This window comes from Falco naumanni, chromosome 3 (genome assembly GCF_017639655.2).
Source record: "Falco naumanni isolate bFalNau1 chromosome 3, bFalNau1.pat, whole genome shotgun sequence".
Lineage (NCBI taxonomy): Eukaryota > Metazoa > Chordata > Aves > Falconiformes > Falconidae > Falco > Falco naumanni.
Genome location: NC_054056.1, coordinates 53,648,565 through 53,676,322, shown reverse-complemented (window position 1 = coordinate 53,676,322; position 27,758 = coordinate 53,648,565). Strand labels below are relative to the sequence as shown.

The 27,758-nt window shown below is 38.4% G+C and overlaps 1 protein-coding gene across 3 annotated transcripts; it reads right to left on the bottom strand.

The window, feature by feature from the left end:
• Nucleotides 1–526: 526 nt before the first annotated feature.
• Nucleotides 527–27,631, bottom strand: FBXO15 (F-box protein 15). 3 transcript variants are annotated; one of them, XM_040587046.1, is made up of 10 exons: nt 27,026–27,631; nt 23,976–24,095; nt 22,016–22,120; nt 17,482–17,724; nt 17,003–17,212; nt 14,947–15,076; nt 12,525–12,607; nt 11,200–11,345; nt 5,389–5,513; nt 527–1,951 (listed from the first exon to the last, which is right to left on the bottom strand). In XM_040587046.1, the coding sequence occupies exons 1-10, from the start codon at nt 27,139–27,141 to the stop codon at nt 1,682–1,684; spliced, it is 1,548 nt and encodes a 515-aa protein (XP_040442980.1). In that variant the 5' UTR covers nt 27,142–27,631; the 3' UTR covers nt 527–1,681. The 3 variants fall into 3 exon arrangements, with proteins under 3 accessions (XP_040442980.1, XP_040442982.1, XP_040442983.1); XM_040587048.1 differs by lacking the exon at nt 27,026–27,631 and adding an exon at nt 24,299–27,018; XM_040587049.1 differs by lacking the exon at nt 17,482–17,724.
• Nucleotides 27,632–27,758: the final 127 nt, after the last annotated feature.

Sequence of the window (27,758 nt, the reverse complement as noted above, 5' to 3'; positions counted from 1 at the left end):
AAATTGAAATTTCTTTTTAAAGAAAAGGAAGTACAACCAACCAACATTGGAAATGCAGCAAAAATTCAGCTAGAATGAGCAGGGACAGAACTTCTACAATTTTATGGCTGCTGAGTGCCCACTGACTGGCAGATTCAAAGCAGATCAAAGAACATACTTGCACATCTCAAAGGATCAAGGCAGCCAGAATAATTCTACATCTTCATTTACAGGCTTAGCAGTGAGGGCAACTAAGAGAACTTTGGGACTGAGCCACCACTTACGTCTAACTTCAAGCAAAAGATAATCTTGCCTGGCCGCTTTTCTGTGCGGCAAGAATTTCAGTGCTTGTTGTTCTGGCACTCATCACACCCAGTCCACTTGATAAAACATTTATATTACTTCAAGGGATCCCAGTCACCATCAGCAGTGAATATAAAAGGAGACAAAATGCAGCCGATCATGCTTGTTACAGTGGCTAACCACCAAACCCAGAAATGTTTCCATTCCTTCGTTAGGTAAGGTTATATACAAGTTAAACTAGAACTGAATCAGCCTTGACTTTATTATCTTTGAAAGTTACATTAAGAAACAACCCTATCGCTGTAGTACAGATCTCCTACCGTATTTACTATACCGCAAGTGCTTACACATAAACATTGCTTGCATTAATCAATTAATGTACTTAAAGAACAGAGAGCAGTTATTTTTAAGGAAATCACTATCATAATAAAGTCACAGAGGTCAACAATATAGTTGTGCTTTTTTCTTAAGGGTAATGTGAAACTACACAAATTTGCTGTAGTTTGTAACATGCTATGTGATGACACCTGTGTCCCAACATCATGTCATTTTATTATATTTTTTTATACAGACAGTAGAAGATTTGGTCCTAAAGTTACTTCAAGGAACCTGGAAGACCAGAGACATACACTCAATTTTTATATGAACACTTATTGTTAGATATACAGTCTCAGATATGTATTGTTTCCAAAACAACAGAAAGACATCAGCTCAGCTGTGCTGGTAATTGGGACACTTATTCATAGGTCTATCAGACAGAAGGTTAGAACATGGGAAAACAGAACAAACGGGAGTTTAAAGAAATTTCATAATAGAAATGATGATATTTTCCAGCAAATGCCTTAATTACCATATTGTTCAGGTCTGCAACTTCCCCATCTACCTTTTAAATCCTCTAATAGCATATATTTAAGTGAAGTATTTATGCATTTAACAAAACCTGTCAAAACCTTTTATTTACCAATAACATTAACAAATCAGAAGGAAACGGAACACATGCTGTTTTAATACTAGGCATAAAAGTCAATGTTCTCAAAAACAACGTAGCTTGCATAAGGTAAGGTGTCTTCACAGTATGGCTCCCACAAGAGGCTATTTGTTAACCACAGTAAAGTAGTATCTATAAAGAAAGAGATTCCTAAAAGTAATTTTAATATACCAGTACCAGAAACAGACTAACCATGTGATGTTCAACAGAAGAAAAAACTCTCATTTATATCAAAACATCTCTTCAATCTCTCCAATGCCAAATAATTATACAATTGCACTTGTTACTGAAAAATTTGCAGAAACAGTCTTGCCCACTGGCATCAAATTTAAGCACAAAAAGTTTAGTGTGGGGTTTAAGTGTTGGTTGGTGGGGTTTTTTTAGAGCAAGGAAATCAGCGACCCAAGTCAGTCAGTAATTTGTTCCATACCAGTTATTTACCTTTTTGGTGCTTATATAAAGCACCAAATTGACTATAAAATACTCCTTGGTTTCTTCCAACCACACCAATTCAACACAGACTTTACCCTCTGAATCTGCATAGTCTATGGTATAGATATGACCCATGTAGTCAAAAAGGCTGGATGCCTTGGAAGACAGTTCCATGCAGACTGGGGCACTGAAACACCAGAAGGGCCTTCCAATTTCATCCAAGAGAGTAACATCCATCACACAGCAGTCCTACAAACACAAGCAGAACAGATTCCTTCTGTATGCTATGGCACAGTAAATAGATCTGTCCCTAATTTTAGGAGAAATATCAAGGGTTCAGAGAGCCATTTTTGGTATGAAGGTTAAAAACTCAAAATTCAATTGGTAGTGCTCCACTGACTACTACAAAGCAACAAATACTTACTACAACAAATACAGCTGGTTTCCTACAGACATCAAAAACTGTCTGTAGGAAACATCAAAGCACTACCAATCTAAATCAGGCATTGTTTCTTCAGGTTTTTAAGCCTTTAACAGCTGTGTTTCTCTATTATTACTGACCTTACCATTCAAATTATGATAGTCCTTTCAATATGAGAGAAAGTTAAGTTTAAACTCCAGAGCTAAACCTGTATGAAAGCAGCAATGTTTGCAAAGATATTCAAAAAGACCACCCTCAAGGCAGTGTGCACACACAACAGTTACCCTTATATGCCAGCTGTGAATGAAAGTTGTACAGCACTTTTTGAATGGCTGCGAGCTTCAGTTTCCAAAAAGGTAATATTAATAGATCTTTCTACCTTCCAAATAATTCTTCCTTTTAAAAATTCTTGAAAATATTTCTTTAGAACACTACACAATTACATCATTTTATAATGCTAAAGTCAGGATGCCAATTCTTGGGCACTTGCAAACTGGTGGTTTCATACAGGCCTTAAAAGCATATGGGCTGTTTGTTGTCATTAATATCAGCTGCTACCTATGCTCATGAGTTCTGAATCACTAAATGAATCATATTATCTTAATTATGCTGTATATGTGCATTACTTCCAGGAGTACACTATGCTCCAAAAGCATAAACAAACCAACATCACATATTTCATGCCAAAAAAATAATTTGAAATGCTTTATTTCACTGCACTACATAGTTGTACTTCTGTTGTTTTAACATTTCTTTCACTATTACTGTACTTCTGCCAAACAATGCAGAACAGATGGCACAAACATGAGGTAATGTGATACATAGAGTTTTCCTAAGTTTGTTACTGTAGTCTGTGATGAAAACACAAAATTCAAACCAAATCTGATTATCATTTAGTAACATATGAGCTATAAATTTACTTGAAACAAGAAAGAATTGCTATTTTCTGGTTTGACGTTTTGCATATCAAAGGCCAATTATGAAAAGTAAAGCAGGGTGGCCTAGAGCGTTGGGGTGCAGTTCCCATGTACTTCTAACTATATGTACTTCAGCAATTAATTTTTTTTTAAAAAATACCCAGAAATGCCAAAAAAAGTTTTGGGTTGTTTTGGGGTTTTTTTTCCTTAGAGTATTGGACAAAATTCAAATAAAATCAAGGCAGTGGCATGTTCTGCTGCTGTGGCTGATTTTATTTGGCCTTCACTTGCTTTAAGCGTTTGAGAGATTTATGTTAAAAGCCAAATTGAATTCTACCCAGAGCTATGTGTTGACATGTGCAATCTCTCACCACAAAACAAGGGTTTAAAAAAAAATAAATAAATAATTGACATTATTTATTTTTTCCTAGAAACAAATATTCACTATAACTTATGCTGTAAGCACATAGGACAGAGCTAAACTAAAGACTACAGCCATAGCTCTCTTCCCTCTGACAGTTAATTTCCCGGATTTTTTATTTGTTACTCATGATTATTTTCATGGAAGAAAAATCCTGCCAAGCAGCCATAAATCATATAGAATCATGGATTGGTTTGGACTGGAAGGGACCTTTAAAGATCATCTAGTCCATCCCTACCTTCCACTAGATTAGGTTGCTCACAGCTTCATCCAACCTGACCTTGAACATTTCCAGTGGCGGGGCATCCACAACTTCTCTGGGCAACATGTTCCAGTGCCTCACCACCCTCATGGTAAAAAACCAAAATTTTTCCTCATGTCCAATTTAAATGTACCCTCTTTCAGTTTGAAACTGTTGTGCCTTGTCTTGTCACTACAGGCCTTGGTAAAAAGTATCCCTCAGTCTTTCTTATAAACCCCCTTTATATATGGAAAGGCTGCAATAAGGTCTCCCTGGAGTCTTAATTTTCTGATAGCTGCCTAACTCAACAGCAAGATTTCCTACCTCCTATTGTATGCTTTTCACACAAATGAAGCATATTCTGTAATGATGTGCTAAGATCCCACTAACTTTAAGCATGCAAACAGTTCTAACAAAATTAATGGGATACACAATATAAGTCTAAAACTTTTCAGAAGCCTCAAAAAAGCAACTATTAGTCATTGTGGTTCTCAATGAACATTCATGGCAATTAATAAAGACACCAAACAACTGCCTCAATAACATTTTCTTGTTAGCTTGTATTCCTTATTACCCAACATATAATACTTTTAATAAAAGACATAAGGGAAGGATTTGTTGTTCTTTTGAAAACAAACACCCAACTCAAAAAAGCTTAGTACAAAAAAAAAAAAAGGCAATGAGCAAACTTGTCACTATGCAAACAAGGAATTTGAAGAAAAAAAATTGCTATGAATGGAAACTATAATCCAAGCTCAAGCATAGTTGATGTTCCCAAAAAAAACTAGTAGATTACTAAGTTTTAAGATATATTTTATATTTCTCATTGCAAAGGAAAGCTGACTGACAGTGCAAACTATACAACAAGTACATGAATGTCTATGAGCAAAACAGTATGTTACCACTCTGTATTCCACTCCACACTTATGCAGGATTAGCAGAAAAAACTAGTTTCATTATTTATTTTTTTCCAAAGTAAGTGCCAAAATTGAAATCAAGTGTTGAACCAGATCATTTTTCAGTAGTGCTTAAGTTACATTTATCAGAATTTTTGGTACCTCTGAAATATTCATGTAGCTGATGTACATTTAAAAATATGTGCCTTCACCCTATTGCAAAATCTACAGAACCACTCTCAAACTTTAAAATAATTATTTTAGGAGTTTTATATAAGAGAACAAGTGAGAATTCCTCTAAAACACAGTTAATCCAGCTGACCCATGTACATGACTCGAGCTAGGTGCTGATTGCATGAATGCGGACTGTAATTACTGCCTGTGCCCATTGACATTTTAATATTCTCCATGAGTTTCTAACTTTCATTGCACACATATGCTACAACAAAACTGCACAGTATTTCCCCAGGAGTTCAAGACTTATTGTCTGTAGAAAATACAAAATCAAAAGCCCCCACAAACAGCACATCTGCACCAAATTTTTTGCCCAGCATTTCCAAACACTGCTGGTTTGTCACAGCATCTTTGCTAAGTAGAAAGCACTAGAGTCATCACACATGCATAATGGCTCTATCATGCAATCTAGACTCTAAGACAGAAAGGACAAAACTTTTTTTTCTCATAATTCACATCATATTTGCAACAAAAACATTTAAATTAGTATATTTAGGATGTATAAATATAATCCTATTTTGAGATAAGCATTTCTGGAAACAATATTTTGACTGACCTTTACATTGCCTTTAAATACATCTGTTTCCCAGGATAAGCCAAGTGTCCCAATAAGAGGCAAGTGCTTCGTATTATCCTTGAAACTTATGACTGTGAGCCTCAAATATCCATTTGCAACGTCACCTGAAGATATTAATAATATATAACATTACTACAAATGAAACTAAGCCCAAGTACACTGTAAAGATGCTCCCTGCTTCTCTCCATGTCTTTAGTTTCCTTCCACTCTCCAATAAGGAACCTTGACAAAAGCTAGGTATCAAGCACATTATAGAGAATTTAAGTTGTAGTGCAGGACTTTGATTCTGTGATCCACAGTAGAAGCAGCAGCTAAAAAAATTTGGTATATTTGAGTATAAAAATCTGAATTGCACCTAAAAGACTTAAGCAAGGATGCAGGAGTAAATTTCACGTTCAATATTTGTTTCATGCCACCAGTGCCTCCATCACTGCCCACTCCCCAAAAGTCAAGCTCAGCACATAACACATGAAATAAATTATGAGATACCCACACACATCCCCACATTGAGGTAACTCAATCTTACACAACAGGGTACAGGGATAACTGTCAGTCCTCCCTGAAAAGGATATCGCAGCATTTAAACTGACAAGCATTATTCCTTGATTTGAATCAAGTTTTTACGTTATGGATTTGTTAATTTTATAAATAGTTTACCAAAGCTCACTTTCATTTTTTTGACAGAATTATTAAGGTGGGGGGGTGGGGGGTGGGGTGTTTTGGTTTGGGGGTTGGGGGGGGGGGGGGTTTGGGGTTTTTTGTTTGTTTGTTTGTTGGGGGGTGGGGGAGTGGGTGTTATCTTATTATTACACACAACCCTATTTCTTTGGTATGTCTTCCTCTCCCCCCAGAAAAGATAAACATATTTTAATTGTTCCTTTTAGTTGTTCCTTTTTCCCTTACTATCAGAAGGCTAAAGTTAACCAGGGAGCCCAAAAGTCTAATTATAATTGGCGGATATTATAACAAACAGGATCTCTGACTACACACACACAAAAAAAAAAGAAGTGCACCACATTGTGACACAAGCAGATTTCTGACTAGGACTTCCCTTAAACAAATACCCTTGAACAAGGGATACTCTCTTAAAAAAGAAAAAATAACCAAACAGAAGCGCTAGAGACCTCAAAGAAAAGAAGAAAAGAAACCAAAACAAAAACGGCAAACAAACAAAAACACCCAGAACAGAAGTATCTAGCACTTTGAAGAGACAGACCGGAAGGGAGAGAAAGAATTCCCTGGAAAATACTGTCCCAATCCAGTAGCAGGGCCTGGATGGTAAGCTGATAACTGAAGGGGCTTGTAAAGGTTTAAGATGCAAATGGCAAAAGTGAAAGAAGAGAAATGTTTTGCCTGTGGTTCTTCAATCAATCCCAAGTAGCACCGGCATGAGACTGCAGACAGAAAAAGCAACATGAGAAAGGCTAGCTTTAGGTTAAAAAGCTAAAGCTTGTGTGCAGGAGCCGCAAAAGCCTTTGCCTGGTGGCTGCTGAAAGCAGACAGCTGGAGGCAAAGTGACAGAAAGAGAGCCCACAGTCTACCAGAGAAGCCAGAAACCTCCAAATTGGTACCATGGGGCCAAGCAACTCTCAAGAGATGCCTGGCCATAAATCAATGCTGGAAAGACATCACTCACAAGCAGGGAGTGAAAGAACGCTTACTGTGTGGAGGAAGCAGTCCAACACATGATAGAGGACAGAAGCAGCAGGTTTTTCCGTACAGACACAATCTGGAACAGAAGTGCGAATACAGTGAAACCAACACAACTATGCCCAGGAAATACTTTATATGGTTGAAAGAAAATGCATCACTCCAGACAGTGACACCCACTGTCCTTCCAGTGAAGTCCCAGAGAACTCACAGAGGAAAATGTAAGCAGAATTCAATTTCAGGATCCAGCTCAAACTGCAAAAAAAGGCTATCAAGTTGATACCTACCCGAACAGTTCAGTTACAAACCTCAGTAAATCAAAGCCAATTACAAGATTTCATTCAAAACAGAAGTATTTCAGATAAACAGTCAAGCTTTACTGAGTGAACACTGAAAGCCTGCATTTAAAGTTGAGCTTTTATACAAGAGACTTTAAACAACATCAGTCAACAAGCATTTTTTTCCAAAGGACCACTCAGTTACCTGCAATTCAGATTTGAATGGAAGGAGTTACTCCTTTCACTCATTCAAAAGAAATGGAATAAAAACAGACTGTAAAAAGCATACTGGTAATAAATTACTGAAGCCCAGGACACCACTGGTATTGCATGGCATTAATAACATGAACTGGTGCACTACCAGATGGGTCACCAGGCTAAGGTATAAGTTATAAATCCCCTATTGCAGTTATTTCTTAACTTTAAGCCAGAATGGAAATAAGTGACACAGATCAGTAATCTCAAAGTTTATTATCCATGGGTTAGTTAATCCAGTCTTTATAATTTTTTTTTAAAATTATAAAAGCTCTGTTGCAGTCCTCATATCCGGAAGAAAGAAGTATGCCTAGAAATTAGCAAGAAGCACAAAGTGCTAAGTACTGAAATCTCATCTTCCTCATCCCAATCACATGACAAAAGAAAATTAAAGGGCAGAGCAAGCTATGTTAAACATACCAAGGGAACCACAGAGGGAGCAAACTGGACAGGGCTTTCTACAGTCTCATCTAGAATTTTTTCATTATTCCCTTACAGTATCTAGTCCAGAGTTTATGCACAACACATATAGCAGCAAAGCAACCTTTTAATCAGTATAGGTTACAGGGAACAAGTATTTCCAAATAAAGGGAGTACCAACATAGAGAACATATATCATTTAGACAGATCTCAGAGGAAACAAACAAATAGCTTAATAGTTCAAAGGCACTTGTTTTAGCTAAAAGCCAAGCAAGTCTGCCTTGCTAATCAAGCCTTTGTTGCAAGTTGCAATTTGATTGTTATTTTGACAGGGAAGACTGTGCTTAACACTAATTCTGGTGGCAACAACTACCCTTACCATGCCGAAACAGTCATTTAAACTCACAAATTCATCATCAAGGTCAAGCAAAACCATGTCAAATACATGATGCCATGGTTTACAAACAAATCTTGAAAAAGTTCTAAACACACAGAAACGACCCTTAATATTTTGCCAGGCCAACACATCAGCAAGGAGTAACGCTGAGAAGTCAAAGCTTAGACCACCACATGGCTACAAAGCTATGCTTTAAAAAATTGATAACCTAGGTAAACATATTTCAAGAATGTTTATTAAAAAGCTAGATGTACTATTCATGGCTTCTATGAGTCATATGGAAAGCCTGTCACAACTTCCTGAAAACAAGAAAAGTTTTCTAATACTTTCAAATTAAATTTGAAAGTATTTAGCGTATTCACCCTACAGTATCTGTCAACAAGACCATATTACCAATTCTGTTTAAATGGAAGGAAGTATAAAATAAAATGCTAAAAAGCAACCAAAACAGAGTGGCAAAACAGTTAGTTACTGCAGTGCAAGTATTATTAACAGGGAAAAAAAAAAAAAAGATCTGAAGCCATATATACTCCATCCACTTGGTTCAATGAACTGCAATGTAACGTCTGTAATCTAATGTTAAGAATTTTGCAGAAAGAATTAAAAATAAAGCAGCAAAATGAAAGACAACATTAATAAACACTAATAAAAGGAGACAAAAATAAAAATAAATGTGAACAAATAATTTGGTTATTCTGCAGATTAACAAATGGGCATTGTTAACCTAGCAGTGTCTACAGCTTCCTAATGGAAACAAATATATAAAACCCCAGGATAACAGCAGACAACTGATCTGTGTCTCAGGTCGTGAAAAGCGTCATTGTCACGTCACATCCATAATTTAAAATAAATTTGGATCAGTAGAGAATTTTAACAAATAGCAAGACTTCTTACTATGTCTGATGCTTCAGAGCCCTCCCAGAAAAATGGGACAAACAGTATCATTAGAACAGAGCCTAAAACCAAAGTGCAAACCATTAAATACAACCAGCTTGGATAAACCTACACTTTTGGCCACATTCAGAAACATCGTGTTTAGCAGCAAAAGCAGAGTGAACAACAAATTACCACAAAGATACGTGACAGCAGACAGCCATAAGCTGTCTCACTATATCATTTTTGAACAGCAATTATAGAAGAAATCAAGCATTTTCAGGAAGGAATTATTGTTCAAGTACATGGAAGAGACTAGATGACAAATGAGCTTATTGCCTGCACAACCATGGCTTCAGCTGGCTGATGTCCTGTGAGAGCAGAATCTAGCTGCTGTCATACTGCTAAAGGACATAAAAACAAAACATTTCAGAAAACACTCGTGACCATAAAACAGATTCTCTAACTAGCAAAGGGAGATGGCATCGTGACTGTAGCTCCTGGACATTTGCTACAATTTGCATAAACATCAGCTTAATCTTTAACAGAAGTAGCTTCTAAGTGGCAAAAAAGGGGTATCAACAAAGAAAGTGTGCCACATACTGCTTTCTCTTGTACAACTGTATTGCTAGGAGCATACAATTACCATTTTAGAACACAAAGCATGACATCCAACTGAAAAAAAAAAATTTTCAAAAAACAAAACACCCAAACCCCCAACCCTCTGGCCAATTTGCAGCAGGAAAAAAAAAAAAAGAGGATATAAAGAGGACTTCTGTATTGAACAAATACCTCAGGAGAGTTTCTACACGGATAGAATTTCACTGAAGTTTTACCCTATTACTCTATTTTAAACTTGGAGCTTTTTGGGAATCTGGAAACATGCATGTTCCAAATTCAGAGGACTAAAACACTCTACACTGTGCACAAGGCTACAGTCCAAACGACAGTTCCTGAAGTCAAAGACAAATTAAAAAAAAAAAAAAATTGTCCTAGGGGAATTTGTTCTAACACTGTAAAAGCACTGAAGCCTGATAACAGTGCCCTCTACTGTCTTCAAAAACAGTATTTTCTGAAATCAACAGAAAGCTCATCAGTACTGTTACCAGAAAAATACTGCAGTGTTTGATTTTAATTGTTTAATTTGAAGTTTAATGTTTTAAATCTGTCTCTGCTGACAGAAAGACAGCTGTGTAGCTGTAGGCCAGGTTGTGTGAAGTTAAGTCAAGAGAGATTGCCCATATATTTTGCAAAACTCTACTACAATTATGAAATCGGGCTGTACATGAACAGCAAGGACAGTCAATCATGTCTCATTAAAAGAAATGCTAAGAACTGAAAAAAACTAGCAGTTAAAAACAGTCACCAAATTTTTTTATTACACAATGAAATAATGTCAGAATAGGCAACCTTAAGTTAGCCTAAACATAAGCTATAAATCTTAAACTTCACAGTATCTTTTACAAGTATATTTAAATAATTAATATGCCAATGCACCTAAAGTATATTTGAGAAGAATTTTACTGGAAAAGGTCTCCAAACTTTATGAGGACAAAATCACTCTCTCTTATAGTATACAAGTGGAATGAGTATCAACCTGCACCAAAAACTGTGCCACTGCATTACTAACTCAGCACTGAGCTAAACAAAAATATCCTGACAATCTGCAGAATTTACTATCTCAGGCCTGACACTGTGTCAATGTAACAGCAGATAGACTTTCATATAGAGCAAGCTTATGACACCGTACAACACACCATGCAGATATTAAAAAACCACACAACGAACAAAAAGATAGCTTACTCTTAAGGAGAGAAATTGAAATGGATTTTTAAAACAGAGATATTGAATATAATAGAGAAAACATAACAGCAGGGATCATTTTAAAAACAGACGTTACTGTTCTGTCAATTCTACCTCTTCTGCAGAAGAGGCTCCTGAATGTTTCACACAGGTAGGTACAGCTTCCACCATGGATATCTAGATGCATATTGTAGCCATGCAGTCCATATTCTGGATCCACATCATCCAATCCAGGTTCACTAGGTGGAGGGTCATATTGACTTAAAAAAAAACAACAACAGAATTAAGCAAGTGGGAATTACTTAATAGAAAGAGATATGCTAAATAGCCTTACACTGAGACTATCATCTTAGGAGAGGTTGTAAGAAGGGGAAAAAAATTATTAGAAGATACAACTTCTCTTCTTTACTAATGTTTTTGAAAATCAAACATCTTAGTTCATCATATTTCTTTTCAGCTGTCTAATACCTCTAATCAGCTAGCCAGCCTAGCCAAACGCAGAGAATATGGCAGTCAACTTTAAAAGGTACATCTGTTAAACTCAAAAATATGGACTTGTTTACACATACACACATATACATACAAAAAAATAAATTTAAAGCCAACTAGCTACGGACTTATCTGGAATAGCAGTTAATGAATAATTGTGTCTGTGTTTAACGTAGAAGATAAACTACCACACACAAATGAGCATAAGAGCCCAAACCCCTGAGGCAACTGAGCAGCTTCTACATAGCATCCTATTTGGTAGCAAGAGAGACAGTGTTAAGCTTCACCTTCTGTGTGAAAAGAGCTATACTGAGTTATAGAAGGCACATAAGACTAGCAGTAGATACAACAGTATCTGAGCAGAAAGCTGAGGAGGTAAGCTGGAGGGAAAATAAATCCCCAGAATCATCCTCTAAAGCTAAAAAACTTTTAAAACAATTTACAGTGTATAAACAGATATTATATCATACACTGCAATATACACAGACACTTCACAGGAAATTCACCTAGTTTTTCAATAGGACTGAAAGATAAATGCAGGCACCTTACCAGTTGACTAGAATTTTTCTCTCCCCTCTTACACAGCTGAAGATTATTTTCCTACTGCCTCAAATGTCTCCCTCTTTTCTAGGTCTTTCAGATAGGAAGAAGGAATTAAAAAGTACTTGTGAAAAGGAAGAACATATGGGCACTATACTTTGAACTTGCTCAATACATCAAGCACTAGTACACTTGTGACTAAATTGTCTCCTTAATATCATAACAATGGCAACATTTTAGTATGAAAATACTTCTACAACTTTGTATAAAGTTACTATTGTTTATATTAAACAAAAATAATTACTGCCTAAATATAAACTTCTAACCAGAAGCCAATTTTAACTGTAAAACTCACAGACATTATTCAAAAGGTTACCTTTATTAACCACAAAGGAGAAACCAACACTTACACAGTAGCAGAACCCAAAGTGCTTCTCTCAAGAAGTTGATGATAATGAAGACTCACCAGAACAAAAGCAATTTCATTTTTGTCCTGAAAATTTAATTAAAGTAGATGTGTTTTCATCTAGAATATTTTTTCCCCACAAGGTCTTCCTAGGCGTTAAAATTGATAGACAATGCTGGTGCTTATTACTCTGGCAGTTACCGTAATAATGTTAATAATGGTTTACTTTAACACTTAAGACTCCTATAACTGCCACTGTCTTTTCACAAGAGTACAGAATGTTTGTAAAAGATCACAGCATCTCTATATTATGGGGAAAGGGAAAGGAAAATAGCTATGCCAGGGCAAAAGTTATCCGCCGCAATCCATGCTTCTCTAGCTTCTACCTACCACTTTAAAATGGACATCTACAAAGGGTCAGCTTACTCCCAGCAACTAAACACCTAAACAGCAAGCTTACGCTCATATTTAAGGAACTACCAGCAAAGAGGACTAACATCAGTGAGGAATACAGAGCTATTCAAAAGAAACACTGAATTTCAAAGTAAAATGCCAGATGTCTTCACCAGATCACGTACTGATAAGCCACTCTTTCTATAGGCCTATATAGCTCAAAGAAAATTTCAGAGCTCAGTGTGAGAATTAGACAGAGGTAACGGTATCTATTTACTACAAGAAGACAAACTGCTAGGATTTGAGCTCCTCACCCCCCCAAGAAAAATGCATTTAAGTCCTACATTTGCAAACATGGAAGTCAATAGCAACATTACTCACTGCCAGCAGTTTATTACTGTCCTTAAAAGCAGGCAACTATTGTTTTCATCTCTCTGGGTTACCAAACAAAGTTGTAACTTCTACTTGATATTTAATATTTTTCTTTTAGCTACGCCTGTACTTTTGTAGTGCAAAATTACAGCTATAAAAAATACAATGACAAAAATTTACGAATCACATACAGTCTTTCTCTATTCAAATACCAGAAGGCCCACATAATCTGTCCTTGGTTGTCAAAACTACTAGCATCAACAACTTCTGTTACACAGCTGAGCTATGTGTGAAAAAACAAGGTGTGTAGCATCTGCAATATTACACCCATCTACGGATAACTGCCTAACATTACTCTGCCCACAGAGACAATAAGAACAGCTGTTCAGAAAAAATTAAGCAGGAAAAATACAGTAGACTGAGGCACACTATGCTTCAAAACTCTGTGAAATGTAGTTACAATTGAACCATTTCCAGGTGCTGAAAGAGTTTTCCTTCCAAGCATGGTAAGGGGTAATGTGCTAGCAAGACCAGATACAACAACACTGGAACACCAATCTACTGAACTTCTGAAGATAAAAATGAAATGGCTACTCACTTATTGGAGCTTTTCATAGATTGAGACAACCCATAATAGGCTCATGTAGGTCAGCCAGTCTCAAGACTTCTAGAAAATGGACCCTTTTAAGTAAAGGGTGAAACATATATCCCTTCTGTCGTTTAAACAATTCTGGTGATTGTGCACACTGAGGTAGCCAAAGTTTCCAGCTGAAAATGAGATGCAGCTTAGAGCAACTGTTCCCAGAGTCCCTGAGGGAAGTCCCTTGCCAGTGCCAATGTAGGTCTATGTCATTAACATAGCTGGGGGAGGAAGAAAGGGCTGCCACCTCTGAATTCAGCCCAAAAGCAGAACATCTGAAGTAGACTTCTGCTCTAAAGGAATCTAGATCCTTGTACTTCAATACACACTGCGACCTTGGTGTCTGTCTGAAGTTGCATATGGTTAGGTGCTCTGGAAGCCTATTTCCAGTGTTCCACACTGTTCTTGAAAGACATTCATCGCTACACACAGCATACAGAAGCTAGCCACTTCACTTAGACACTTAATACCAAGAACTGAATATCCCTGAAAGGGCCCCATTTACAGCATTCCTACAGCTGCAGCAGGATATGACTGTCTAGTGATGTAAATTAAAGGAAACTACTAGCAAAGCTGCCTTGTGGGAATTCATCACTTCGAGCAATGGCAACCGGGCAAGGCATGAGTTGGGGGAAGAAGCACACCTCTCCTCAAACTGTTCTATTTAAAACGTCTTTAGGATATCAAACTTTGGCATGTGAAGACTGTAAAATAAATACAACAGAACAAACAAAAAAGATCAGTACGGTATCTGTCACATAACTGTTCTTTTAAGTTGATTTTTTGAAAATTACAGACACTCCTGCCACAGCTCTTGAGAATATAATCATTCATCAACTAGCTGTCCCCACCTGGATTTTTCTGTTGTTAATGTGAACAAGTTCTTTCAAAATCCAAAGACTAAATTAAGATGAAAAAAAAATCCCCAAAGCCCCAAACACTCCAAAAACTCCAAACTACAAGGCAAAAGAATCTGATTCTTCAAGTCATACTAAAGTACTGAAAGAAAATGTTATCTTACCTTCCAAACTCCTACTAGGAGCCCTGGATTCAGGCTGAAGAGCTGGACAAGTTTATCAGCACCAATTGCTACACTACTTTCAGTCAGGTTAGCAAGATGGTACTCAGCAATGAAGGAACGTCGACGAGGTCTTTGAAAAGAACATACGAAATACAGCAACAAGACTATGTCTCCTTATTTTTGTGAAAGTTCAGCCTAATTTCATCTTTAACTCTTTAGTCTGACCAACAACACATGATGAAAACTGCTTTGAAAGCATTCGGCACAGCACACACAGTCGTAAACTTTACTTCCAAATACGGCATACTAGCAGGATCTCAACACCTAACAAGAAAAGAAACAAAAGCCACCATAGGGTGGCTTGATATACCACTTAAAAGAAAAAATGAAATGCTTGCCCAATATTTCCAAAATAGCCACAGAATTGCTTTATAATTTGCTTTTAATACTATGTTGGTATTAGATTGGATCACTGAACAGTTTTCAGTATGAAGCAAGCTATTAAGAAGGTAAACTCTTCCTCCACAGAAGCAAAATTCCAAGGAAAGGGTCAAACTGTACATATAATAAATTAAAACCAGAAAGCTTCCTCCAACAGAAGCTTTTAGAAAATTATTTCTAGATTTTGCCTGTAATTAAAACGATTTAGCTACATAATACCCTTTAACAAGAAGTGCATAGTTCACAGGTGTTCTTACTGGCTAATGATGCATAAAGAAGAGCAGAAAGCAGTGTCTGCGTTACCTTTTCGGAATGGAGAAATAATGCTTTCTAAAACCCTTTGCAGACTTTAAGCTCTTACTGTATTCAAAACTGTTCCTAGATACCCCAATAGTATCACAGTAGTATCACCTACCATTATACACTATTAGGAAGATAGCAACTGATGCATTACCTTGAACTGTAAGATTTGGGGCAGGGATGGGACATCAACCCTTTCCATCTTTAAGTAAATCAAGCTGGTATAAACAAAGGGACTTTCCCAAAGTCCCTCCACTAGCTCCTTATAGTCTTAACATTCTGGTATTAGCGAAATCATTACATTCATGTGTATTCACAAGCTCTAACAACTAACAATTCTGTGAAACAAATACACTAACTGCCTGCAAGTTTTCTTTTACTATTTTCTATATATGAATCATCATCTTGGTAAAACAACTACATTTCCCACATAATTTAACTGCAAGACTTGTTCAGCTGACTTTACACAAAAGGCTTCTCTTGATTTCGGTTTTGGTTTGTTGGGGGTTTTTTAGGCAAATAATTCGCTTCTGCTTGAGGAACCACCATTTTGTAAGTGAAAAACAATTCTCTCTTTTCAGAGCTCTGCTGCAAGGGGTTTTGTGTAAGAAGCATATAGGTGATACTGCATATACTAAAATGACTCATAGGACACAGGCATATGGAAAATCCCTTGACAGCAACAAAGTACATACATACCTCAAATACACACTTCTAAATTAAACATCTTTTCTCAGAATATAATGCCAGAAAAATATTGTATGTACTTAATTTACAGAACAACAGCTATCACACATTGTGCTGTGGACTAATTTTTTTTTTTTTATATGCACATACTTCTATTGTTCACACAGTCAAACACCAAGTTCCCTAAATTCACATACACACCTATCAGACAGGAAAAAATAAACATTAGTAACATAGATTACCCAATTGCAGCCATCTAAACATTGATTAACTGTTCCAATCTAAATGTCTCACATTAAATTCTGCTAGATTTACATGTTTGTTTTGTTTATTTGTATCTATGCCTCAGATTCAACTTTCCAAAGCAGGACCTATCAGTCTGTGTCTTGCATGCTAGAAGTGACATTAACTTATGAATTAACATCATTGCTTGCTGGATTATAACTATTTATTGCTTAAAAATTCTACCAATGAAGAGAAGGACATACACTTTGGAAGAAACGCTACAGAGAGGCTTTCTAAGAAAGGAGAAACTTGTTAAGTCAAACCAAGGTTAGATAGCTCCTACAGCCACATAATCAACCAGTTACACCAAAAAACCCTCAAAAATCCTCTGTAAAAAACTCACCCATTCTTCCTGGGAGCTCTGCTTTGGTCAGGAAGCAATGGCATAAGTCCGAATAGTTTTATGGTTGACAGGATGTCTAAGCATGGCCAATTTGTACCATACCAAAGTATAGCAACAGATGTGTCTTTAAATGATAGGTCTGCCTTCTCCATTACGTGTTCCTTTCCATTTTTGTCCTTTAGAACAATTATCCAACTCAAGCCAGAAGCTCTGTTATTTAGAAATTGAGAGGGGAGAGAAATGTTTAAAAAAAAAAATTCTCCAAGTGACAAAACTTATATGCTTCCAACAGAATTTTTAAATTTCTATTACCTGCTATTTATGTTTCTCAGGCTAGGTCATTATAAACTATCATTGTTCCTTCTCATTATGATACACATTTCCATATCCCTCCCAGCATTTCCAAAGCTGTTCATACTCTGTACATTGTTCTCAAGTAAACAAGTAAAAAAAATAATCTGTGACAAGGTATTTCTTACTTTATAGCTTCTTTGGCTTTACATGGAACACCTGTATAAGAATCTACAGGTTTAACAAGTTGCATTACTCTAGTTTTGACAGCAGCTATTTGTTTGAAGATGTATTCTTTCTTCCAGTACCCAGGTTTTCTATCATGTAGAACAGTACAGCCCAAGGAAACAGTTTCTGTCTGTTCAGACTTCATTTCCCGAATTGTCCTTTTTGGTTGAAAACAACTTGAATAGATTTTCAGCCAGATTCCACTGAAAATAAATTTAAAGAGGAAAATCATATAAATTGCAAGAATAGTTACTTAACTATATGCATGTTAATATTATATTAAATATAAATATTTATTATAAATAAATATTAATTATATGCATGTCTCAGCTACCTGAGCATGTTAGCAGAAAAATAAAAAGTCCTAGATTATCTGCAAACTGGGCTCGATCTAAATCTAAGTTTATAGAAGACCAGAAATTATAGCCACCTAGGTACTAGTCCAAAAAATGCTAAGGTGCAGTTGTACACTTTCCCCATTTTCACCTTCCAACAAGTCATATGAGGTCAGTTTCCCTGGTGCAAACATGAAGGCTCAGGAACCAACAGATGCTAGATGCCAGCATTTCTCATGGGCTTACTAGGTTATCTCAAAGAATATGGAATCTCTGAACACATTTCTTGTTCTGGATTATACATACCAAATAAGATCCACTTAATGACTTCCTGCTTTACTACAGGAGGGGGAAAAAGTTATTCAGTCAGTTTTTACAATATGCTAGTAAGGTTGATAAGCATCTCAATTACATATACACAAAATGTTCGACTAGTGCTCCAAAAAGTAAGATCATCAGGTATCAGGAACTTCCCGCTGTTTTACACCTCTCAACAGCAGCCTAGAGTATGCACTTTTCAAAAAGCTCTCCTTCCCCATATGGTAAACTTCCTTCACAGACACTCACTGAAGCAGATTAAAACACAACAAAACAAAACAGTAGATATCCAAGAGAAAGCTATTGTGAGGAAACAAAGAAAAGGTAAGTCTTGCCTGTCTTCCTGAAAATACAGGATCCAGGTTGAAGCTCTGAGCCAGCACAGCCATACTCAGTGACTTAAGTGAAAACTGCTTAAGGCTAAGCAGTGAGTTTTGAAAATTCCACCCCAAAACAATGATGCATTCTCCTCACACTAAATCAGCTAGTGGAAAGTTCTTTAATACCTCTTACTCAACAGAGACAAACTGGACTCCAAGTTTCTCACACAGATGCAGCTCAAAGCAGGGTGGAGGACATTTACTTATGTTTAGTGGTAGTACCACTGCCATATCAATCTCTTCTGCACTCTTTTGAAGAGCTTGAAGAAGACATGTCTTCTTGAAGACATCAAAGAAACACACAACAGGAATGATGGGTTCAACTCTTTCCTGTTAGGAAAAATATGAGGTCACCTTTCTGCCTCCCACACTCCAGTACCTCTAGGACAGTTCACGGAATACTGAGTACAAGAGGTTACAAGAATTCAAACAACAATCTGTAAATAAAGGTTTCCAGTACGTTTACCAATTTTAAAGTGCTAACCACAGTCTACGTAACTGTGCTGAAGATAATTAATAGCAACAGAAACAAATTCTCAAGAGAAATTCTCTACCATTTATCAGCAAGACTACCTTTACCAGTCCTCACTCATCTCCAGGCAAACTTACGCTAACATGCTTTGTAATGCATTTTTCTCCTCCTTAAAGCATTAAAGCATTCAAGGACTGAATCCACCCCACACTGCCTCCTAGCCATGAAAAATACTCTTACTTCATCAGCTGCTGAGAATAAATCCCCACATACTGAGAGCCAAGCTCTTTGTTACCGATAGAAACATACTCAGGAATTCTGCAAAAACCTTCCAGCCTGCTGCTCTGCAGATATATATATAATCTCCCACTGATATTTTCCGAGTCAAAGCTGTTTAAAAACACACAGACCCATATGCCTCTATGACTAGTAAAGGGGGATTCATAGTCAACATGAGCTCCTGACTTTCCTTTCACCAAAATTGAGGGGGGGGAAACATGAAGAACAATCCCACAAGTAAAACAAAGACTTACGACACTTCCATTTTGAGACCAGAAAAGACAACCCAGTTATCAGATAGTATAGAACATTTCTGATGGAGGGAAGAATTTCTCATTTAACTCCAAAGCAGCTAAGAATTGCAGGATGATAAAAGCAGAGATGTCCTTGATACACCATCTTTAGGGGAAACTGAGTTGCACATCATCCAACTGGTCCTATTCAGCCTAAAAAGTCCAGTAAGATGTCCTCCTATAACCTCTCCTGCTAACTAGAAATCCCTTCCCAAGACAGACATCCTTTCTTTCAAGGGCAGGTACTCAGTCTCTGGCTGCAAGACGCTGAAAAGACAGGGATTAGTAGCAGGCATTTCCTGCGCGTTGAAGGTACAGTCTCAGGCAATGTAAGCTGAATGAAGACAGACTTGCCACCAATATCCACCACCCTTTTCCTCATTCTGTTACATATTGCTTCTTCCTCTCCCAAAACAACATTAGGCAACCAGATGAGAAATCAGTTCCAGAAGCTCAAAAATTCAGTCAGGGCAGGGAGGCAGAGGAGAAAAACTAGAGTGATTTGGAATAACAAATATTTAGGGAGGTATCACTGCCCCTTCACCCTAAACTTTCAAAAAATTCAGGGCAGACAAATCAAAAAGGCATCCAACAGGGAACCATTTGCCCCTTCCATAGAATATGCGCCATTCATGCTTCAAAGCGTTAAGTATAATGTTAATCTCAAGGCCTATTAGATGTTGTTAAAAGAAGCCAACCCAAGCTTTTACTGCTAACTCAAATGCCAGAATCACACAAGCACCACTGTCAATCATCACTTCACCACAACAGCAAAAACATCTGGGCCAGGCAAAAAGATCTTCCCCTGTGTTCTGGCTTCTCATTTCCTCCTATACAGGCATTTTCTGCTGGTGATCAAAATACTCAGGCTTTCAGACAGACCACCTATGCGAGCTTCCCCTACTGCATGACAGGAAGGCTGGAATAATACCACACACTGGGGCAAGGAGGGTGCAGAAAGGTGGGTCAGAAAAATTTCCCTGCCTTCAACAGTTACGTTAAAGACATCAGTGCCAAGGAATTGCTAAAGTGCAGACATTCTGTGAAGAGTCCAAAAACAAAGCACTGCATTAGACAGCACAGATATATCACAATGAAAGGCCCTGTTGCATCAAGGATAGCATCCTGTCAATCCAGAACAACAGAAATATCCCCAAAAAGACACTCCGCCTAACAAACAAAGATCAGATTTGTCAGAGATACGCAGGGACTTCACTTAAAAACTTCTATTAATTCACTGCAAGATTCAGAGTCTCGAAAAGGTCCGTGGAAATCCAGCAGGGAGCACTGACCTGGTCCCACTGAACCAGTCAATCTCCTAGATAAGGGATAGTATCTCTTCTTCAAATCCCATTTGTGCACATACAGTAATCTCTGTTGAGATTAGAAAATGAAAACAGACATTGTTGAGACTGGGACAGACAAATCAGCTTCCCTTGAACAGCCACAATTTTATCCTACATTACTATCCTTAAGTGGAAAACACATATTAAGATACATAATTTGCGTCAACTACACAGTTTTTATTTACATGCACTTGCTGACAGCCTCAAAAAATAAAATTTTCATTGTGGCCTTCCTTTTAAATTCATCAGTTCTAAAGGTGTCAATGCCAGTGTTAATTGATTCAGTGTACAAGCTCTGTCAAATAAATAAGAAATGGATGAATACCAGATGCAGCTACTTCCTACATAGGAAGACATTTTCTCATTTAAACAACACTAATGCAGTAGAATCCTAGGATAAAAGGGTACACAGACATCCTAGATATTGCATACCAACCAAGGTCTCTCCTCTTGATCCTTCCACAAAATTGTCATGATACTGGTAGGAGCAATTTGTGAACTCTGTATAAGCAATCACTTATAAAAAACCATGCCAGTATTTATCTTTGCCCCTTTTGTTTCCATTTAGAAGCCACCAAAATCCGACAGAAAGAGCAGCAAATAAAACCCATTATTAAACTCCTTGACTAAATCAAGCCCACTGCAAAAACCTGATGAAAGAGCTAAGCAAGCAGGACTTCAAAATTATGAAAGCTACGACAATTCTACAAAGCTATCAGCTACACACCACTAAGGATTGCCCAAATCAAAAAAGCTTGTGCAGGTGCATGTGAATACAAACGAATATATGCAAATTTTACAACAAAATAAATGTTAATAGCAACATTTCAAAACACACTATTGAGTTTTCACCTTGTAACCCCCATTAAACTTAACAGGGCTTGCACAGTTAGAATTCCATACAACACGTTGCACTGTGAGCTATGCAGTACGCTTCCAACACAGTAACTGCCAGTAGGTGCATGCATCACTGCTCTGGCATCAGTGAAACTAAATTAGAAAGACTCATAACTCAGGTACACTGAACTGCTGCATGATTAAGACTAGTACCCATGCTTCCCTCTTCCTTACTTGTCATTGGCTAAATGATAGAAGTGCTTATTCACACAACCAACAGACAACAGGGACACAGCATCCAAATAGGAAAATATCTTCGTCAGCATTTCTGATGGCATGCTGGAAAACAAGAGAAAGAGAAATACTGTTAGACTTGCCTGAAAACTCCAGAAATGACAATGGCAAAGAATTTTTATTCCAAACCAGAGCAAAACAAAACTTCTCTCAGCTTGTAAATATGCAGTTTGGTTTCTGATTTGTGTCTCCGATAGAAGACATTAATTAAAGCAATTCACACCAAGCTATTCAAGTGGCACAGCACAATTACATGAAAAGTTACAATTTGCATTTTCATTAAACTTTGTTAACTTTAACCCAGTTTGACATGAAACTACCTCATTCAACTTCAGTTTCTCACTGCTTGTACCATGACTTTAACTTTTAGTTCATAACCACCAGCATTCGCCAAAACCATGTATAGTCACTCTCCTGAGTGTAGTGTCAGGTCTCAGGATGCACCAGGACAGAAATGTCCTGGTAAAACATTGAGATCACACCCTACCTCATCAAAATCTTCAAACTATATGTGTTTAGGGGTGTCATATGGTTTTCATTTACAACAGAAAGATGTAGTGAATTTCAAAATAAGGGCTAAGTGGCATCTTGAGAACATTAATGTTTCTGTGCATCTGTAAGGCTGCCTGAAATACAGGTGCTAGCCTAAGTACAACAAGCACAACATAACCTGGAGATAGGCCACCGTGATTTTTGTATTAACAGACAGAAACCTCATACTCTTCAAGTAGGATCTGGTAAGTGCACAGAAATTAAAAAACATGCTTTTTATGCACTAACATTTTGGAGCATGAGAGTATGGTAACATCAAAATCACCACTGAAAATATATGGTGCTGTGAAAGTCAATACCTCAACTGTGCCTCTTGTCCATTTACTACTGTGTCATTTACAACACTTGCTGATTTACAATACTTTATTCCAGAAGCATATAGCTTTCAAGCATAGAATTGTAACAATGCCAACACTCCCAGGTTTGTATTAAAACGCAAAAATTTAGTTGCACTAACATAGAAGCAACCATGCAAAAACTTGTATGGTTATTATGTAAAATAACTGAAACACAGTAAGCCCGAAGCAGTTAGTACATTTATTCCAGCAAGAATTTGGAAATGATCCCTTTATAATCTGCATATTAGCTAAAATTATATGCTTGATTCAGAATTCTCAACAGACCATATTAATTTTCCTTGAATGAAGCTGAAAGGAGTTGTTTTTTCTTTTTTCTCTTGTCTTTCACAATAAACTAACAGTATTAGGTATTGAACTGGCCACCCAATGGAGAACAGAGAAACGATTACACGGGAAGCCACAAAATGTTGAAAACAAAGAAAATAAGTTAATCTTTCATGTAACATATTCTTAGATTTTCTTGTAGAAGCATTAACTAATTTTCAACAAAAAAATAACTCATGATTATATCAAAAGTACCCTTTCACTGCCAAATGGAAACATTTACCTCACAGCAAATATGCAGCAGCCACTTTATTCCAACCCCCTCATGCCACTCCACCATCCTAAGCCTCTCTATACAAAGCAACAAGCATGAAGAGAAACATCCAAAGCTTAATTCCAAACTGACTTTTATTGAAGTAATAGAATAAAAATTGTTATTCTCAACCCAGCCCATGATTTGCAAAGCAATTGTTGAAGGCTTCATATGACTTGTAAAACCTACATACTTCATGTGAACTTAGGAAAGGAGGCAAGGGAGAACCATGCCAGAAAACATTAGGTCAACACAGAGTCACCAAGTAGGCCAGGAAAGCAAATTTTTCAACACAGAACATCTGAAATTGAAACCTCCAAGGTACGAACACAGTAATTGTAAGCAGCCAAAAGATGGCTTATAGTCTTCAAGGGGTCTTCCACTCTTATTCCTAAACTAAAGACATACTCACCTCTCAATACACATATTAGGTCTTGGGTTTATGGAAGGTGTCAAATACAGACTTTTAATTCCAGCATTTACTGTTCCAGAACATTCCCCAGGCCTGGCAGAAAAGCTCCTTGACCTACTTCTAAAAATAAAAAGCTGTTAGGAGTCATATCATCACAAAATGAATAAATATGCATATTCGGCACACCGAGACGCCGTGTCTCAACTGAGCCAAGATTCAAGGAACACATCATATGGTAACTTACTATTATCAGTTCACAAATTTGAACAATTATCTCCAAGTTAAAATACCTGACATCAGGAAGTTATCAGATTTAAACTCACAGGTGTCTCTCCTATAATTAATCTCTTGCAGTAGTCAGAAGGGAATAGTGTTGCATCACCACATCAGCCTGAATCCAACAGAGATCTATTAACATTAGACAGCTGCACCACTGCAGCCACCATAATCAAGCTCCAGATAGGCCCCTGCAGTAAGTCAAACTCACTGATTAATCTCCTGTTTTGCAGCATCACTCCAGAGACATTTTTGATCCATCCAACTTTGCTAAGCTATTAAAAGATATAAAATAAAACAATACCTTGAAACTTCCTCAAAACTGACAAGGCTCAAAAAGAATTCCCTTAACTACACAACAGCATCATATTTGAAACAAATGTATAGTCTCATTTCAGATTTTCCCCTGCTAAATTTACTCATAAATCCACAAGTGTTAGTTCAACAGGCAAGATGGGCATCAATGTTTTTATTGCTCATTAACACATAACAATTTGGACCAAAATTACTTTTACTAAAGAAAGCAACTTTGCATATTTCTAACACAAAATCTTGCAATCCAACCGGCCACACATTTTTTCCAAGTTTTCTGATAGTAAGAACTTTGTAAGATGTAATTACAAATACTATCATTAAACCACATAGAAATATTCACATGGAGTTTCAGTCTTAATCAAATCCTTATACTTCACATCCACTGATACCACCAAACAGGCAGAACTCCCCATATACTCTATTAGTGAGAGTTTGTATTGCCAGCTGACTTTCCAACACCTGGCCAATCCAACTCTGGGTTTCTAATCAACCAACCAACCCTGCTGAGGGAAAAAAATAATAATCTGATATTTAAGTACACCGGTACCATGCACATTTAACACACACTGCTCTTGATTTAACATTGATTTATACTCAAAAATAAAAATCAGAAGAAAATAACAACTCTGCCATACATTATCAACTGTGCTATGTAAAAAAAAAAAAAAATCCCTAAAGTTTTACTGGGAATTGTTATAAACATAACACAAAAAGACATGCACGTTTCAGCTTGGGTACCAGTCACTGAAAGACTAATAAAATTAACAATCACAAAAAAAGTAACTGTATATCAAATACATCCTGGAGGTCAAGCAAATGTTTTACTCTTATTAAGAAGCACACTTAGATGATTAGATGAGGCTGTAACAAACTGCATTTTCTGGAAGCTATTAAAGGGATTTAGAGGCACAAATCATGTTCAACAGCAGCAGAACTACCCCTTCTGTATCTTTCTGGGCAGCACGTCCCAGGCTATTCTGTTCTGTACCTATGCTGAAAGCACAAAAGATACCTAGTTTGGCCATACCCTATAGTGTCATGACTACACAGATTCCAGGTACAGGAATAATTCAGATCAGGAGCTGGATCCTGGAGTTTTACAACACACTTCACCTGGTCCAAGCATAACTTGCATTGCCTGTATTCATTCCTTGCTCTGTTTTAACTGCTCCTTGCCCTCTTCATCCCGGGAAGGAATTTCTGAAGTGACATGTTGCCTACACACCCCTTGAAAACTTTGACTTAGTATTTATTGTAACCTATATAAGCTTCAATTCAAAAAAAGTACTAAGTTTTTGCATCTTCCAAAACAGAAATATTCTCAAGCAGCAAACCCATTGCATAAACTATTTTTCAGGTATTGTGTGTACTAAGACTTGAAATTAGTATTAACAATATGCTTTTACACCACCTTGACAAACCTTGCCTGGCTGAGTTAAAAATCAATGATGGCATTTACTCCCCTTTTTAGGCTTCTAGTAAGAACTGAGATGCTCTTGCTTAGAAACACAACCTCAATTGCTATTTCATTAGCTTTCAACTTGCGGGACTGAGTTTTGTACCAGTATTTTCACCTTCATACCCTGTATCACTCACAACGTGACTACTGTTTTTTTGCTGGTCAGGGAACAAATCAATTTCAAAGAATATAGAGAAAGTTTTAAGTAGTAACAAAACATGTCTACTCCTCCAAAAGTGAAAGCACAGCTGGGGGATAAACAGAAACGACAGTAACATTTTGAAGTCTGTTTTTCTTTCCCTCTGCTAACAACTCCAAAGTCTTTTTAAAAGGTGGGTATTATCCATTCCATTTACAAGCTAAAAAAACAGGGGGAATGAAACAGCTATGAAACTCAAGGTTGTACAAATGGGTTAGCAGGAAGAAAAAAAAAAATACTTCCTCAATTTTGCTTCCAAGACTGGTGCTTTACATTTTTGGAAGCTGAACCTGTACTCTAGGAACTAAGCTAATCACACCTTCCACAATGAAATCCTCCCATTCATTACAAAGGCCTAACTACCCTGAACATACATATACATTAGCCACTAAGCTAGCTAGTGATTTGTAGACAGGCTACTGCTTATTACACTAGCTCCTCTAAGCTCAAGCACATACCCAAGTTTAAGCCCCACTACCCAGACAGGAAACAGGGCATTAAACCTTCCGCACAGCAGGAAAGGCCCGCGGTCCCTGTCACCGCTACAGGCATCCCCCCGCCACAGGGCCAGGGCCAGGAGGGCCTGGGCCACAGCTGCGGCAAGGTTACAGCTGGAAAACGGAGCCGTCGGGGCGGGTGGAAGAGGCCTCCCAAAGGAACCTCGGGAGAAGGACAAACAATAAACCACCCACCACGGACAGGGCGAGAAAGGCCAGGCAGGCAGCTGCGGGGGGCAGAGCCCAGCTACGCGCTCGACGCCCGCCGTCGGCCTCTCCTCAAGCCAGGCAGGGAGACCATTACCTGGGCTCGGCAGCACGGCCGGGCCGAGGGGCGGCGGCGACAGCAGCAGGGGCAAAACGCCGCCACGGCCCGACCTCGGCGGCGCCAGGGAAAGCTCCGCTGCCGCCCGCCGCCATGGCCGGCCCTACCGCGGGACGGCGGCTTCGTGCCGCGCGGGGCGTACCCGGCCCGGGAAGGGCGGCGCGGGGGAGCCGCCGCCCCCGCCCTTCCTCGTAGCTACGTCACCGCCCGAAGGAAGAGCAACCTGCCGGGCTCTGCGTTCGCCCCGGGGAAGTGTATTTGTAGGTGAAGGGACAGCGCCTCCCCCGAGAGCTGCCAGCGGGGCGGGCGCGGGGCGGGGCAGGGCAGCCCTCAGGGGGCGAGCACCGCCCCGGCCCTGCCCGCCGCCGCGGCGTTGCGCTCCGCAGCAGCCCCGGTGCGGGGCACACGGAAAGCGTTGCTACACGGGGGCACCGCAGCGGCTCCCGCCAGGAGCCCCGTCAGCTTCCGCCCCTCCTCGCCCCACGGCGAGCTCCGCGCTGGTGCGCCGTGCCCGGGAAACCGGGGCAGGGTCTTCTCAGGTGTTCTGGCCTCCATTCCCGGAAGCGTCACCTGCCTCGCTCTTGCGCACCTGTATGTGCCAGATCAAAAAACAGCTTTAAAAAGGGTGACGGGGGCCGCCTGCCCCGCCCCGCTCAACGGCCGGCGGGTCCTGCCCCCTGAGGGCGGGCTGCGGCGGCGCTCGGCATGGCGG

Coding starts and splice junctions, on each gene's coding strand:
- FBXO15 (XM_040587046.1), bottom strand. CDS start 27,141: ATGGCGGCGGGCGGCAGCGGAGCTTTCCCTGGCGCCGCCGAGGTCGGG. Junction 22,121..23,975: donor CCTAATATGTGTATTGAGAG/GTGAGTATGTCT, acceptor CTTGTTTTCCAG/CATGCCATCAGAAATGCTGA. Junction 12,608..14,946: donor TCCTAGTAGGAGTTTGGAAG/GTAAGATAACAT, acceptor TTAAATTTTCAG/GACAAAAATGAAATTGCTTT.